Raw genomic sequence first — 18,049 nt, 5'->3', positions numbered from 1 at the left:
TCTAGGCGCTTGAATCACCTGATTCCGATGAACGAGCGAAAAGATAAACTAAAACGAAGATCAGGGCTGAAATCGCGATCGAAAATAATAGCGGAAAGTCCTGGAAAAAGAAAAAGTGACGAATAGGCTAACGAACGAACGTTCGCTGTCTGCGCTAAACAGACGAACAACGTTCGTTAAAACGAACGTAAGGACGAACGCCCGCTAACTAACTAAACCGAAAAAAACAAACCAAAACTAAAAAAACGCATCTAGGGTTTCTAAAAAAACCCAATCGTTTTTTCTTAAGAAAACCAGCGGCTACCTCGGTGTTCGTGTCGGCGGCGGCAGCAACTCTGGCGGCGGTGGCGGCGACGCGACGCTGGCGGGAGTTGAGGCGGAGCTGGGCTGGCTCGGGGCCTCGGCCTTTAAAGGGGTCGGCCGGGTCGGAGTCCTCGGCGGATACGGCCCGGCTAGGTCGGTTCACTTTAAAAAAAATTCGAATGCGCAGAAAAACAAAGAAAAGAAATGCTAAACGGACTCCAAAAATCCTGAAATAAATTTTCACCGTCCTCTAATAATATTGCGGACAAAGTGGACATTTATTTGGGACTCTAATGAAATTTTGATAAACGCATTTTTTTCTAATTCAAAAAAATAGCAATAAAACTCCAAATAAAATTCTTATTTGATTTTATTATTTTTCCTACAATATTTCTTTATTTTGGAGAAGTTATTTTATCCCCTCTCTTTTATTTTCATATTAGAAATATAGGGATAGTAAAGTAATTAAAACCAAATGATCCTCCTTTCAAAATTTGAGAAAACTCAAATGTGAAAATAACGAAATCCTCAACTCTCTCTGTGGGTCCTTGAGTTGCTTAGAATTTCTAGGATCAAGCCAAAATGCAATAAAAATGATATGCAATGATGATCTATAAATAACATTCCAAATTGGAAGATTGGGATGTTACGGATTTGCACTTGTTTGTACGAGTCTCAAAACTAATTGAGCTTTCTTGGATGATGTAACATCAATGGGCTAGTGACTTCGGATTGCAATCATGGATCACTTCCGTGTAGTATGGACCGTATCACTTTTGTTCATTGAACCAATCATGCACCCTATGCCAAAATGTCATGCCCTTTTGCTCTTTGTCATGAAACGAATCCACACTAGTGGTCAACCAGGCCTCACAAATCAACTCAGAGTATCTTCTGATCCAAGAATCTAGTAGGCAAATATTAATACCCTGAATATTGGGGACCCCAAGCCCCGAATTCTTTTCATGCAAACTAATTTCTAATAAGCTAATTTCTATGGCTCTCAAATTCATCCCATAGAGAATGAGTGATCTGAGTATTTATTAGTTTAGTGGCCCATTTAGGGAATTTGTAAAAGAAGATCAGGTAAATATGAATACTAGCCAAGCAAGTATGGATGCCTCTACAAGAGAGAAGCTTGCCTCTCCAGTCTGCTATCCTTTTCAAAAATTTATCTAAGGTAGACTAGTTTCTTCCGTCGTGAGCATGTCATGATGGAGGAGGATACATAAATACTTAATAAGGAAATTATCTCCACATTTTCTATAACACTAAGTTGTCTAGTTTTAAAGAGCCCACATTCAATTGATGTCTCCGATTAGAATTGAGTCACCCGATTTTGACTGGGTCAACAATTTCTCAAAGCCCCCTCATTCAATTCTTTTATATTATATACCCTATGCTTCCTATTTTTTAATGCCTCGTAATTAATTGAGGTACTCAATTTAGAATTGAGTGTTCCGATTTTGATCGGGTCAATAATTTCTCAAGCTGTCCCATTCAAATCTTTTAGTTCACTATGTGGGGTATTCAATTTTGGATTTGGTTTACAATTTTGACTGGGCCAACGATTTTTCAAATCAATCAGCAGCAACCGGCCTATAAATATACCAATCCTGCGCACCCTCCCACCACCTAGAAAAAAGAAGTGCCACCATGTGATATTATAGCATCAATATAATACAAGCAAACAACTACACATATATTTTGCCATATAAATATAGGTTGGTTAGCTGATAAAAAAGAATCCCACCACAAAAGGCCCACCAAATCACTACATTATAAATAAAAATAAAACACACTCTATCATCTCCCCCACCCGCTAAACTAAATATTTTGTCGGTTCCAAATTATAAGGGGTATTATTTTTTAGAAAGTCAAATTTCTTTAACTTTGACCAAGTTCGAAGCAAAAATACCGACATTCACAATATTAAACAAAAAAGTATGGAAATCATTTCATGATGAATTTAAAAATACTGATTTGATATTATGGATTTTTACATATTTCTCTACAGATTTCATCAAACTTAAAATGTTTGACTTTTCAAAAAAGTAATACACCTTATATTTTAAAACAGAGTGATTATTTTAAGAAGCCGAACACCGACGGCGCAGCAAAGCGCGCCCAACCCTTCTACTGTTTATGAAAGGAGCTCACTTTCATTGTAGTTGATTTTCATGCCACAAACATGTTCAAAGCAAATGATCACCCATTTACAAATGACTAGTTTGTCAACAATATCTTCCAAGAATAGAGTCGTGTCATCTGCATATTTAAAAACATCCTTTTTAATTAACGTGCCCTTACCTCCGCTTAGAAAAAAGATGTAAATAGTAATCTTGTGGTAGAAAAAACACGTTAAATACAGAGTGAATTCACAAGGTTTTCTGTAAGTTTGAGGGACCAAAAACATACTTTTCTCTATATCACTGCACTCGTCCTATTGTAATATTAGATCGACCAGGATAAACACAAGCATTCCCCCAAAAATAAGTGCTTCACAGAAGTTCCGTTTCACAAATGGAAAAAGGGAACGTCTGCCATATGATTTTTTTTTTAAATAGCTGCAGTAAAAGGACGAGATAAATAAATAAAATATTTGTTGACAGTGGGAGCCTTTAGACCAACTCGGCCATATCAACATGAAGGCACGATTTTGAAAATAAAGCTATATATTACGGAAAGTTGTTATCTGCAAAAAGGAGTATTGCAGTTCGACAAGAAAAGGGACGGTTTCTGTTGCTCACACATACTGCGTTTGCATTGTCTGCCTCCCTTGCTTGCTCCACGGAGACAGAGCTCATACATTTCTCCCCTGCACCTGCACCCTCCCTCCCGATGCTCTGCAGCACCTATATAAGCGATCCAACCCAGCACACCTCTGCATCTTCCACCGCACCGCACACACGAAGCACGCACGCAGACGCGAGTATGGCACGCACCGCCGCCACGACGACAACGGCAGCTGCCGCGGCGCTGCTCCTGCTGGCGCTGGTGGCCACCAGCGCCAGCGCCGACGCAGTAGACGCGGCCGCTGGTGGCTATGAGATGACCGCTGCTGCAGCTGCCGGCGGTCGCCGCGGCGTCCGCGCCCAGCCGGCGGGGCTGACGCAGTGCATGGGCGGGTGCGGGACGAGGGTCACCTCATGCCTCCTCGACTGCTACAACACGTCCACCGGAGGGACCCTGCCCATCTGCTTCCTCGGCTGCACCAACAACGCCGTCTTCTGCGCCACCGACTGCACCACCAAGGGGCTTTGATTCCCAATCAATCCATGGATCAATCCATCCGGGTAGCGATGAACAATATATAGCCTCGATCTGCATGACATCATGGGCGTGTTTGAGCAAAAAACATGCTCTAATGTGTCGTCTGCAAATTGTTTGGTTGCCTGCATCTAGTGTCCCTGCATTAGATAATACGCAAGTGCACTTTGTTTGGTTGCATGTATTAGCCCAAGCGGCACATGAACATGGCGTTTGGTTGCATACGGCGTACACGGTGTGCTTACCTTGTACCCTAGTTGGTGAGCTTACGTACAATGATCACACCTAGCACAACAACGCCACAACACAGCAATGGCGATGAACTGGGCAAAGATGATAAAGTTCTTCAGCTTTAGCCCAAACTGACGATCCACCTTAGCGCCTTCCACTTTGACACCTCCAACCTTGCCACTGTCAACACTGTTGCCTCCGTGCTTTTGCACACAGTCGAAGTAAGCTTGTTCTGCTGCATGCCTAGTCTTGAACCCTCTATGGCTGCTATTGTTATACGATGCCACTTGTGCACTGACTTCTTCCCATGAACTGTAAACCCCTGGAGCCTTACCGATGAACACGACATACCACTTGCCCTAGCAATGCACAAGAGTAAGAGTTGAAGCAACAAATCAATAAAGCACACAAGTAGCAAGTAAAGCAGCACACAAACAACAATGGAGAAGAAGAGAAGAAGTAAAGCATGCATGATCATAAGGCATAGTAAGTTCTACCTAGCACTACCTTGGTGTTAACCTACCACCACATCTAAAAAATGGTGTCGTCCTACCACCGCAAGTTCACCATCAGCGTGAGAGGTTAGTATATACCACCTCACCAAACTATACAGACCATCAAATAGTTTTTCAGCCCTAGCTACACAAAATGTACGTCGGCATCATCATCGTCGTCGTCGTCGCACCGCCATCGTCGTCGGGGATCATGCACGCTCATAGGCAGCACTACTCTAGTAGTAGTGCTTGCCCAGTCAGCTCCTGAGCCACATCACCCTGTGAGCGTCTGCCATGGCAACGAACCCAACACCCTGAGCCTTGTTGTCAAGCAGGTGGCTGAGAGCTGCCATGAGAGCCTCGTCGCTGAAGCCACCCTGGGTCATGATAGCGTCATACAGGTCAGGATGGACGTCGAGGGGCTTGCACTCCTTGATGGCTGTTGCCACCTCCTTCACCGCCTCAGTCATGCTGCAAAAGACATTGATCTCCTCCTTCATCAGGCCTCGTCTCTTCCTCTTCCTATCATGGACGGGGTCAAATGGCTTGTCGAAGGGCTTCACGAAGGGCTTGCCAGGGCCATCAAGGACCTCGACGTCCAGGGTCTCAGGGAAGTCTGGCATGGGAGAACCAAGAGGCTCCCCCGAGCCCATGACATGCTTCCCAGTTGTCAGACCGAAGGAGAAGATGTGCTGCATCTGGCTGTAGTTATGTATGGATGTGTTGAGGAACTCAGCGTCCCTTGGGTGGTCCTAAGAATGAAACACAAGTGTTGTTAGTTCAGATCTAGCTAGAAGGAACAGAGAGAAAGGGGGATTGAACTCACAGAGGCCATGGCCGCAACTCGAGGACGAGGGGGGACGGTCGTAGAAGATCACCGTCGGCCGGTGAAGGAGCGCCGATGTCGTGGACTGCCGGCCGATAAAGATGCATCACTTACTTGCTCGTCGGTGCCGATGCGCGTCGGCGGGGAGCTCGAAGGGAGGGAGAATGATGGCGGGAGTTGGGGCAGTGAGGGAGGGGGCTAAATAGGGGTGGACTTGGTGGGAGGTGAGCCGAAATCCTCCCGCCGATTTTTCAGTGACGCGGGCGAGCTCGCGCTATCTCTCTGCTCGCACGAGGAGAGAAGTGTGTCGCCCTCCCCAGCCTCGCTCGAGCCAGGCTCGCGGGCTACTGCCGATTCGGGTGTTTTCCCTGGGCCTGGCCTGGACGTGCTTTAAGTTTCGTGCGATGCAGGCCACACAGTAAACGCAAGCAACCAAACGGGCCAAGTTCTTCCCGCACGGGCCAGGCTGGGCCATATACAGGAAACCAAACATGCTCCATATGTATCAACTCATACGCATCGCATGCATAATGCATTCACCGCGCACATTCCACCCCAGGCCCTCTCACGTATGAATAAGACTAGTGGTTGGGGCCCGCCATTGCGGGCTGCTTGAGAGAAAGCTATGCGCACCTCACCATCATATCAAAAAATTTAAAAAATATTCTCGTGTCACGTGGACATCACAACCATCTTAAAAGAAAAAAAGAAAAAAAACCCTAAAAAACTTCTCTCAAAAAAAGTCTCCCTACCATAAAAAAAAACTCTAAAAAATACTTTCTCACCGTGACCAACCAGCATGAGGCATATGGCGTAGCTGGTTGGCCACCATTCTACCGCCTTTTAATGGGTTTAGTTGGTTATAGTACTTTGTTTCAGTCCACTCGGGCGACTAGACACGACCCTGTATGCTAAAGTGGTGAATATACACAGCTTGCTACTATGTTCTTACATAATAACTAGATCATCGAATGCGCGCGTTGCTGCGCCAATCTATTTTGGCACTATATAATTAATGATTGATGCAATTATATGCAAGTGTAGTATTTTGATTACATGATATAAATATGAAAATAAATTCAAGGGTATTAGTTTTAATCATGTGATATAATTATCACGCCCATGAATCATGGTTTTTGACAAGTGTTTTGTCACCTAAATATCTTGATTAATATTTTTTTGTATGAATATGTTAGATGGTAAGAAGGTTGGTAAGTTTCGATTTTGTAAAAGAATGGCAAGGGTTCTAAACCATGGGAGGGACAGGAAGCAAGAGAGGCAAGGCAAAAAAAAGTTGGCACTCAAATACTTTATGGATAACTACAACAGCTATGCAGTATACATGAGGGGCGAGCACAAGTAGTATCCAGTACTGGTGAATAATTCTGAAGAATTAATATTGCAAAAACTTACAACCGAGATGTGCTTAAACTTAAAAGGAGCACTTTAAATTACAAAGTGGGTGGAAGTTTCTCAATATATCGATGTCTCAGTTTTACAAAAGAAGGCAACTGCATATATTAGAAATTTGAACCGTAGCCTACGTGTTGTATAGTAGAAACAACCACTGTACGCCATGAATTAAATAAATGTATAATCTTTTAATGATGTATGGTTCAATTTTTTTAATGATGTAGGATTCATTCCTTGTTAACATACATCAGGTGAACCAATCTTATGAAATAGAATATATACCGGAGAAACCTATGCTTCATGAGTGTTCAAAGGTGAATCTGACAAATGCATAATTGAGTTAGTTATTTTGAAGGATAAAAATATGAAGTATATGAATATAGATCAACTTCGATAAGATACCTACATGGATGCGCCTTGAAAGGGACTTGTGCATTACAGATCGTTCTCCCAAAAGAGGCAAACACGAAGCGGCCGACAACCACAACAGGATCGGATGGTTTCGTTGTTAGACCCTGCCCACCAAAGAGGCACATAGCTCTCTCTCCCTTATGGCTGCCATTAGGTGATAATAGGTTTTTTTTTCCGTAAAGGGGGATTCCCCGGCCTCTGCATCAGAGTGATGCATACGGCCATCTTATTAACCAAATAAAGCAGTGCAAACATGGTTCCAAGGTCTCTAAAAGTAATAAAAAAGCAAAGAAAGCTCACAAAGAGCCAAAAAGGGCTAGAAACACCCACTAGCCATGAAAGGACGCCACAACCGGCTGGCTAAAACTAGATAGGTAAACTACATGCCTATCCTATTACATTACCGCCATCCAAACCGGTTGAAGATATCCCGAGCTACCATCTCCCAGCGGAAAGACCCAGTAACCAAATGCTCCCTGGCCTCCGTCAGGGTGAGTAGTGACCACGAATGGATCAGTGCCGTAGTTCAGAATATAACCTGCAAAAAATGGATACATGATATTCTGTTAAAAACCAAATCATTTCTGCAAGTCCAGATACAAGTCCAGATAGTCCACAGCAAAGCACAAACTCCAACCCGAATGTGTCTCGCTAAGTCAGGCTCAATCCCATTAAGCTATGTCCCAAATAACGTGTTAACAGAATTTGGTGGATTGATATTAAAAGCGATGTGGACCGTCTGCCAAAGTACTTTGGCCAACTGGCAATAAAAAAAAAGGTGTTTGATTGTCTCATCCCGATCACAGAAGCTCAACCTAGTAGGTCATGTCCAATTACGCTTTATCAAGTTGTCCTTGGTTAAAATAACTTGTTTATGGACAAACGACATAAACACTTTTATTTTCAAAGGAACTTTGACATCCCAAACATGCTTGGAGGTAGGAATGGAGTTCGAATTAATAACATCAATATACATTGATTTAACAGTGAATACTCCAGACTTAGTCAATTTCCAGCGTAATTCATCGGGTTGTTGAGAAAGCTGGACCTCCATCGGTCTCCTAACTAGACGAAGCCATTCTTCCCAACGATTGCCCGCTAGCGTCCGTCGGAACTGAATATTAAGGGGGGGTAGATTGAAATACCGATGCGACGAACACCTCACGTCGTTGAACAATATGGTACAAAGACGGATATTGGATGGCCAAGGGTGTCTCGCCGAGCCGAGTATCCTCCCAGAAACGTGTACTAGAGCCGTTTCCAATAACAAACTTCATCCTATTAAACAAAGATTGTTTGACTTTCATCAGACCTTTCCAGAAAGGTGAATCTGTCGGCCTGACTGTAACCTGGGACAAAGTTTTTGTCTGGAGGTACTTGCTACGAAGGATTTGAGCCCAGATGGCATCATTCTCTGTTGAGAGCTTCCACAGCCACTTGCTAAGAAGGTATCTATTCTTAACTTCTAGATTCTCAATACCAAGACCCCCTTGGTCTTTCAGGCTACAGATGATGTCCCATTTAGCAAGCTGATATTTTCGTTTAAGCTCATCACCCTGCCAAAAGAAACGCAATCGATAGAAGTCCAGTCTCTTCCTAACACCAACTGGGACCTCAAAGAACGATAGGAGAAACATAGGCATACTCGTGAGCACCGAATTAATCAGGATTAATCGGCCTCCGTATGACATGAGCTTACCCTTCCAGCAACTCAGTTTCTTCTCAAATCGGTCCTCGATGCACTTCCACTCTTTGTTTGTCAGCCTACGATGGTGGATTGGAATACCCAGGTAAGAGAAGGGTAACTCTCCCAACTCGCACCCAAACAATTGCCTATAAGCCTCCTGTTCGTCTTTGGCTCTACCAAAACAGAACAGCTCGCCCTTATGAAAGTTAATCTTTAACCCGGTCAATTGTTCAAATAGGCATAACACAAGCTTCATATTTCTCGCCTTGGCCAAGTCATGCTCCATAAAGATAATTGTATCATCAGCGTACTGAAGGATGGATACACCTTCATCAACAAGATGAGGTACCATTCCACCTACTTGACCATTTTCCTTAGCCCTTCCTATCAAAATTGCTAACATATCCACCACAATGTTAAACAGGATAGGGGACATCGGATCTCCTTGTCTTAGGCCTTTATGTGTCTGGAAGTAATGACCTATGTCATCATTAACTTTAATTTCCACACTACCTTTTTGCGTAAATGATCCAACCTGTCGCCGCCAGGCTTCATCAAAACCTTTCATACGCAATGACTGTTGGAGGAATGGCCATTTGACCTTATCGTACGCTTTCTCGAAATCCACCTTAAAGATTCCTCCATCTAATTTTTTAGAATGGATTTCATGGAGCGTTTAACAACAAACATTTGTTGCTCATGTTGCCTACTGTATTCTAACCAATATGATTATTGGTCCTACATTAAATGATCTCATTGGCAATAGAAGTTTTAGCAGGATAAAAAATATGAAGCAAGCAAGTGGCCATAAACTGTAACCTTGACATAATAAATAATATTTGACAACTATGGAATTTCATACTTTGATTTCCCCCAAAGTGATATAGTACTCGACAGTTCCAGCTGTGAGCCCTTCCCTGCAGTCTCATCTCAAGGAAAAAGAACCAACTTTAAGGATACATGCAAATATAAAGGCGCAGAAGATATATAACCAATTGCTACACATGAAAAAAAATACTGGACCAAAAAAACACAATGCTGTGTAGCTTCAAGAGGTAAATAACTATGATAATGTTATTTACATGCTATTTTAGTATTTATATCCCATCTCGCATCGAGGTGATCTCATCGGATATGAAGGACTCTTCCTTGAACAACACAGTACAGTATATGCAGTTTAGAATTCATATGGAATATAAAAATAAATAAATATGAATTAGAAAGTGAAAAGTGAATATTGAACTTCTAATATCATGTCGAAATTTGACTGGTCCATCAAATATACAGTTTTTCACTGAACTATACTGTTTTGGGACACTTCCCTGAATATTACAGGTACAATACATCATTCCTTCTCACTATGTTTCTATAGAAATTTGGAGCTGCCATCGTACCGACATTATCATTGCATTGATTCCTTTCAATTCATGCTTCCTAGATACCCACTCCCTACCTATATATCCATTAGGACAAAAAAGTAAATGATACTGAAAAATCAACAGTAACATCAGAGATAGCAGATAAGAAGTGAGGGAAGAGAGCCAATCAAATATACAGTTTCAGACTGAACTATACTGTTTTGAGACACTTCCCTGAATATTACTTGTACAGTACATTATTCATTCTCAATTTGTTTCTGTAGAAATTTGAAGTTGCCATTGTACTCACATTATCATTGCATCGATCCTTTTCAATTCATTCTTCTTAGATACCCACTCCCTGCCTATTGTACTGTCCATCTGCACAAACAAATAAATGATACTGAAAATTCAACAGGAACATCAGAGATTGTAGATAACCAGTGAGAGAAGAGAGCACATCGACCAAAGAGAAAATTACCCGAAATTGTGAGGTTTTTGGGCTCCCTGGAACGGTGCGAGTCGGGCCACACGTGGCAGATGTGTCGCCTCGCATCCGGTCACCGTGTCGCTGCTTGGTTATCCGCGGAGAGGGCCCTTTGTTGCAACGGTTAGCCTAATGGGCTACGGGAAACAGGTCGGATGACCCAATAATAGCCCGATTAACCACAGAACTCCAAAAAAGTTACGAGAATAGCTGCCCCTACGACATGCAGCCCATCTCGCGGAAGGATTATCGAACGACCATAAACATCCAGCACGTGAAATCGAACGACCGAGAACGCACAGTGCGTGAGAGGGCTGAGTTTAGGTTCGGTTTTACTGTTCTTAATTAATGATTTTGTCTCACTCTGTTTATGTGATTCTAACTTCAAATAACCAAACATATGATGGAAGAGCAACAAAATGTGGTACTGCCTCGGTTCACAAATATTAACATGTTTTTATGAATTGAATGTATGTAGACATATTTTAACACATTTGTTAATTAATTTCAGTCCATATTCAAGTACCCCGCAAAAAAAAGTACCCACACCATCTTATACTCCTTTCGTCCCAAAATACTTGTTTTGGATTTGTCTAGATACGAATGTATCAAGTCACGTTTTAGTATTAGATACATCTGTATCTAGACAAATTTAAGACAAGAATTTTGGGACTGCGGGAGTATTTGTGAACGGAGGAAGTACTTCTTAAAAAGAACATGTCATCCAAGGGCACATCACGTCACCTTCATGGCATATGTTTATCACTTCGGGTTTTTTTTTCTTGAGAATGTTCATCGCTTTTTCTTTGCCATTAGTGTTTGAGTGACCAACTTTCTCTCGTTTTCTAATCTTAGGCAGCTAAAGCAAAAATTTCACCTTTAAATTACACCGGTGATTATGTGAATTTGCACCCCCCCCCCCCGTCTGCCGCTCTGGCGGCTTGTGGCGGGGAGAAGAATCCTGTTGCATCCTCTCCGGTTAGTAGTTTAGGTTGTGATTTTTAGTCCTCACAGATGGGGCGCTCGGGAAAATGGAAGCGCTTCTTCTTCGAGTTTGTCTTCCAGACTTCGATCCTCCTCGAGTTCGTCTGTTTGGACGTAGTCGACGGAACTCCAACGTAGATTCTGCCATCAACTGGGGTGTGAGGTTAGGGTTTCTAGTCATGTGGAGAGATTTGGTGTCAGGTGCTTCAGACCTACGCAATGGTTCAACGCCGACGATTGCGGCTCCAGGGCGTTGTTCCATAGGGGTACACGCATGGAGACTTCCCGGCTGTCATTCTCATCTCCTTTTAACCTGAGTGGTTTCAAAGTCTATCTTGTCCCTTGAGCTCTTGGTTCTCGTTGTATTCATTGTTACTCTTGTCCAATGGACTGTTTGCAATCTCGTTCATCTCCGTTGTATTATTTCTTTCAAGTTGTTCAACTTCTCGAGGTTCATGGTTTCACTTGTTTGTCAAAGAAGCAACTTAGTTTTACCTCTTCTCTTCCTCTTCCGTTTGTCATCCCTAGATCTCGGGGCGAGATCTCTTGTAAGTGGATGAGTGTTGTGATGCCCTGAGACCGATGCTCCAGATTCCTTCCATGTATTCTGAGTTTCGACTTGTGTTTTATTTGCTTGTTGCATTGCATCATATGGCATCATGCAACCCTTTTTAAAACTCAACTAAATAAATCGTGTGAATCCTCGGTCCATTTAAATTGACGGATATTCACATGGTATTTCTCTTTAGAACATATCCTCCCAATATTAGGGAGCTATAATAAATATTCAATTAATTTTCAATTCACCATAACACACTTGCAATTTAATTCTCATGCCTATTCTATTTCAAGTTTGTTCCCCAAACTTTGCCAACAATTCTTTATCTCTTTTATTGAGGCTCCTCCTAAATTCTCAACATTTTTTGGACTCTTCTAAAACCTTGCCCTAGTTCAAACCATTTGAATTAAATTCAAATTAGTTTGAATTTAATTCTTGTAATCATGTCCATTTTTAATTTCTAGGATCAAGCCCATTTTCGCGAGTATGAGAAAATGACCCTCCTGCCCAAGCCTCACCCCTAACCTCTCTTTCTTTTCTTTCTTATCTCTGTTTTTTTAGTTTAGAAGAGAAGGGAGAGAGTGCAACCCAGCAGGCCATCTAGGCCATCCGCGGCCCAACTCATCCATGGCCTATGGCCAAGTCAGCCTCTCCTTAACATAACCCTAACCCTCCGCCGATCCAATCCTCTCGATCCCCCATTTGCTCCCTCTTGTTCCTGTTGGGTTCCACGGTAGGATGCGTTAACTGCAAATTAAAAAAACTACGCGCAGAACAACCAAGAACATGCTATGGGAGATGGATCACAGATCTTTACCACTAGACGCGCAGTGTCGTGCAGCGGAAGTAGAGTTGAGGCAGCGCGTTCCCGTAGTCGCCTCGCGTTCCCGGAGTCGTCTCCTCCTTGTCGGTCTCCCACGTAGCCGATCGGATCCCGTGAACAGGTTCGCCGGAGCGGCACAAGTGCACCACCTCTAACAGTATCCGCGCATGCCGGAGGAACATCGTGTGGCGGACTGCTAGGTCCGAACACACAACCGGCGGCGAGTGGAGGTGGCCAGTTGCAACACATGCAATGCCCTAATGACGGCATCGAAGTGATCAACCGCATGAGTGTGCCGCACCTCCACTTTATATAGGGATCCGTCGCGGGCCCAACACTTGGGCCTCGCACGAACCCTAAAGCCCACAAGTCTACTCGGCCATAATCCGAATACAGTTCGGATCACATCCGACCAGTGTCCTCGGATCCGACCTCGTAGGTTCCTTCCCTTAAGCGCGCGACCCCTTAGGTTCAAGTCGGCTTGGTCACAGTTTGGATCACCTCCGAACTGCATAGTTGGTAGCGGCCTTTAGCAAGGCATGCTGAACACCAAGCAGACTATGAAGCTGGTTAGGCGAACCTGTACAACGTGTTACATTTCTGTTCCCTTTGCCACACGATATATGTTGTCGGGCTCAAGGCGAGATTGTCATCCTTGTGCTAGCCCGACCTCTTTCTCGTTCCAGTGATGCCGACCACTATCTGGATTATCTCATAATCCTTGTCGCATGGCCACGCTTATCCTAGTCGGATCACATGAGGGGCCCAGAGTATATCTCTCCTGATCGGAGGGGCAAATCTTATCTTGCTCGACCATGCCTCGCAGCATGGGACTGGACAAGCCCGAAACCTACCTTTGTAACTACCCAGTTACAGAGTAGCGTTTGGTCGGCCCAAAGCAGGTCTGTCACCATCTTGGGTACATGCGTCAGCTCAAGTCTTAGGACATAGAACGTATGTTGTAGTAGAGACTCACAAATGACATATCGCTGCGTCTCATAGTTGGGTCTGTCCGACTCGGACCTTATCTCGGCTCGGATCCGACTACGTCGAATCCGACCAGACCTTTCCAAGTCCATATTATCCGGTTAGCATCCAATGTTTCATGGCTAGTGAGACCAAGCCATCGGCCGTGTCATATGCTAGTCTAGTGGGCTGCGCGTCCACACAGCCCTTTCGACTAGGGACCTTTTAGGACAGTTACCATACAATGCATAGTCCCACAAACAAGTCATGTACTTGCTAATGTTGGAAATATGCCCTAGAGGCAATAATAAAAGTATTATTATATTTCATTGTTCATGATAATTGTCTTTTATTCATGCTATAACTGTATTATCCGGAAATCGTAATACACGTGTGAATACATAGACCACAATATGTCCCTAGTGAGCCTCTAGTTGACTAGCTCGTTGTGATCAACTGATAGTCGTGGTTTCCTGGCTATGGACATTGGATGTCGTTGATAACGGGATCACATCATTAGGAGAATGATGTGATGGACAAGACCCAATCCTAAGCATAGCACAAAGATCGTGTAGTTCGTTTGCTAGAGCTTTGCCAATGTCAAGTATCTCTTCCTTCGACCATGAGATCGTGTAACTCCCGGATACCGTAGGAGTGCTTTGGGTGTATCAAACGTCACAACGTAACTGGGTGACTATAAAGGTGCACTATAGGTATCTCCGAAAGTGTCTGTTGGGTTGACACGGATCGAGACTGGGATTTGTCACTCCGTATGACGGAGAGGTATCTCTGGGCCCACTCGGTAATGCATCATCATAATGAGCTCAAGGTGACCAAGGTGTTGGCCACGGGATCATGCATTACGGTACGAGTAAAGTGACTTGCCGGTAACGAGACTGAACAAGGTATTGGGATACCGACGATCGAGTCTCGGGCAAGTAACGTACCGATTGACAAAGGGAATTGTATACAGGGTTTGATCGAGTCCTCGACATCGTGGTTCAACCGATGAAATCATCGAGGAGCATGTGGGAGCCAACATGGGTATCCAGACCCCGCTGTTGGTTATTGCCCGAGAGTCGTCTCGGTCATGTCTGCGTGTCTCCCGAACCCGTAGGGTCTACACACTTAAGGTTCGGTGACGCTAGGGTTGTATGAATATGAGTATGCAGCATACCGAATGTTGTTCGGAGTCCCGGATAAGATCCCGGACGTCACGAGGAGTTTCGGAATGGTCCGGAGGTAAAGAATAATATATAGGAAGTGGTTTTTCGGCCATCGGGAAAGTTTCAGGGTCTCCCGGTAATGTACCGGGACCACCGAAAGGGTCCCGGGGGTCCACCGGGTGGGGCCACCCATCCCGGAGGGCCCCATGGGCTGACGTGGGAGGGGAGCCAGCCCATAGTGGGCTGGTGCGCCCCCCTAGGCCCACCCCCTGCGCCTAGGGTTGAAACCCTAGGGTGGGGGGGCGCACCACATGCCTTGGGGGGCACTCCTCCCCCCTTGGCCGCCGCCCCCTTGGGAGATCCCCTCTCCCAGGGCCGGCGCCCCCCCTGGGGGCCTATATAAAGGAGGGCAGGGGGAGGGCAGCCGTACCCTTGTGCTTGGCGCCTCCCTCCCCCTGCTACACCTCGTCCTCCTCCCGTAGTCGCTTGGCGAAGCCCTGCCGGAGTTCTGCTGCATCCACCACCACGCCGTCGTGCTGCTGGATCATCATCAACCTCTCCTTCCCCCTTGCTGGATCAAGAAGGAGGAGATGTCTCCCGTCCCGTACGTGTGTTGAACGCGGAGGTGCTGTCCGTTCAGCACTTGGACATCGGTGATCTGAATCACGTCGAGTACGACTCCATCATCACCATCCCCTTGCAAGCTTCCGCACGTGATCTACAAGTGGTATGTAGATGCAAACTCACTCCCTTGACTCGTTGCTTAGATGAACTCATAGATGGATCTTGGTGAAACCGTAATTTTTTTTAATTTTCTGCAACGTTCCCCAACAGCTAATACACATCATTGACAATGTCCAAGGACTATATTTATTCATAAACACATAGGAAATATCATCATACATGATTGCCTCTAGGGCATATCTCCAACAGTTCCCATGCCCGCCGCCACACATGCACGACAACACCATCACTCCTCTTCCCGATCCCCATGCCCACACTCCTTCCTCGATTGCGTCGGCCATCGGAGCCGTTCCTCGGCCGCATGCATGCCCTGCTCGCGCCGCCAGCTTCCCCTTGCAGGAGCTCTCGCTGGACCCGGCCATCTTTTGCCGCAGCTCGCCGGAGCTCCTCTGCTCCGCCCGTCCTCTGCCCCGCCTCCATCGCCGGACCGCCCCGACCCCGTCGTCATCCATGCGACCAAGCCCAGGCAGCGCCCCGCCTTCCTTCGCCTCGCCTTGCCGCCATCCATGCCAAGTCCATCCGGCTTCCGCCCTCTCTCTCAAGTCCCCCACGCCGCCGACCATGGATAGCGCCTCCATGTGCAGTGGGCGTGCTCCTCTCTGTCGAGCGGGACGCGCCTGTGTTGACCTTCAGGGGCGCCCATGTGGGCCCCATCTCCAGCGCCCTCCTCAGTCGGTCGCTCGTGTGGGTCGCACCACGGCCTCTCCGGCTTGACTCCTGCGACCCCTGCCTTCGCGCCCATTGGGACGGGCCCACTTCAATTCAAGTTGAATACCCATGAATTGAAGTGGGCATGCCCCTGATGCACAACTCCGATGACAAGCCAATCAATTGTTTCATACTTTTGATGTATACAGTTTGTAACATGTGTATATATATATAAGAAAAATCAAAGTTGACACATACTAACAGGCCATGGAAGCATTTCATCCAAAAAAGAGCCAACATCTTGCGAGGACATGAACGGGCATTGAACGAACCGGCGACACTTGCGCCTCTCATGTTCTAATCGCACGCAGCCACAGGGGGCAAGGCAACTCAGTAAAAAAGGCCGACGCGGCACGGGGAGGCACGGTGGCGGCTTAGGGCAGCGTCCATCTGTGATCTGTCACCCTATCTTTGCTCTGACTTACCACACTCAGCCGCAGGTCCAAGCCTTCAAGATCTGATTGGTATGCCCATGCATCCTGATCCAATCCTCCCTTCTCTCATGCCGAATTATAGCTAAACTGAACTTGTGTATTGCAGGCGTTTCCTACCGCTGTCCAGGTGCAGCAGGCTGCATGAGCCCCATCAAGCCAAACAGTAATATACCCGTACGCCATTAGGTAAGTTGGCTTGGTTTCCTATATTTTAGTATATCAAAATTTGATACTTCTTTTCCATGAATTCATGAATTGTTCAGATGTGAGCGATGGTTCAGTACTATTGAGAAGTATAACACATTAATATAGATTGCATTTTGTGATGTGAATTTACAATGTGGGAATGTTTGTAAATTTGTAAGAATGTTACAATGATCATTACTTAACAGAATCAGCACTCTTTTGTATAATCAGTTATACGTGCCAACAACATAGGCTTTAGGCTATTAAACAAATTGTTAATCTTCAAAATTTTGAATACACACCCTATAAATCCTGCGCTCGCCCCTGGCGCCCAACAATGCTACTCCATCCGTTTCAAATTACTTGTTGTGGTTTTAGTTCACATTTAAACTAAAATCACGACAAGTAATTTGGAACGGAGGGAGTACATTCACACATTAATACGAGGGTTTTACGGAGTGTTTGTGATTTGTCAAGTGTTAATTGAATTAAGGGAGTGGAAGGGGCCCCACCCACCTGAAAATCAGGAGGGAGTTGAATAGAATAGAAGGAAGGGCCCGTAATCCCCCGTAATGAGCCCGTGCGTTTAGCATTTTTGCTTCGTGCCCGAGCTGCTCAGCCCTGCTTCGCCTTGACCACCGCGAGCACCGGATGCTCTGGTGAGCCCGCACCAGCCAGCAACCTCATGCCTCCCTTGCCCCATGCATCTACCACTCCTGTGAGCACCCCATCTGCGAAACCTGCCGCCGTCGGAGGCGACCAGTTCATCGTGTCCTTTTGAATGCTATCAACCGAGGCCTTTTGTGTTGTTCTGGATCTCGCAAAGACCCTCTTGTATTTTCGACAAGTAGCATGAGAACCGAGGACTCAGAGCAACCGGTCCGTCAAGTTTCTCGGAGACCACATGGACGCCAAGTGCCACGACGTCGACGACCCTTCAAGTTTGACTACGGTTGCCGTGTACCACTACCGTCACAAGAACCAAGACCGGCAAGTCCA

General features: G+C 45.4%; 1 protein-coding gene across 1 annotated transcript; it reads left to right on the top strand.

Annotated features, from left to right (window-relative positions):
* The first annotated feature begins 3,178 nt into the window (after positions 1-3,178).
* On the top strand, positions 3,179-3,797 carry LOC123066266 (anther-specific protein RTS). Its single transcript, XM_044489382.1, has one exon. It carries the CDS (start codon positions 3,238-3,240, stop codon positions 3,565-3,567), a length of 330 nt encoding a protein of 109 aa, XP_044345317.1. The 5' UTR covers positions 3,179-3,237; the 3' UTR covers positions 3,568-3,797.
* Positions 3,798-18,049: the final 14,252 nt, after the last annotated feature.

The sequence above is a fragment of the Triticum aestivum genome, chromosome 3B, assembly GCF_018294505.1.
Source record: "Triticum aestivum cultivar Chinese Spring chromosome 3B, IWGSC CS RefSeq v2.1, whole genome shotgun sequence".
In the NCBI taxonomy this organism is placed as follows: Eukaryota; Viridiplantae; Streptophyta; class Magnoliopsida; order Poales; family Poaceae; genus Triticum; species Triticum aestivum.
The sequence above is the reverse complement of the archived record's forward strand: the minus strand, read 5'-3'. Positions and strand labels throughout refer to the sequence as shown.

Bases quoted from the DNA above. Each gene is read 5' to 3' on its own strand.
- LOC123066266 (XM_044489382.1), top strand. From the start codon at position 3,238: ATGGCACGCACCGCCGCCACGACGACAACGGCAGCTGCCGCGGCGCTG.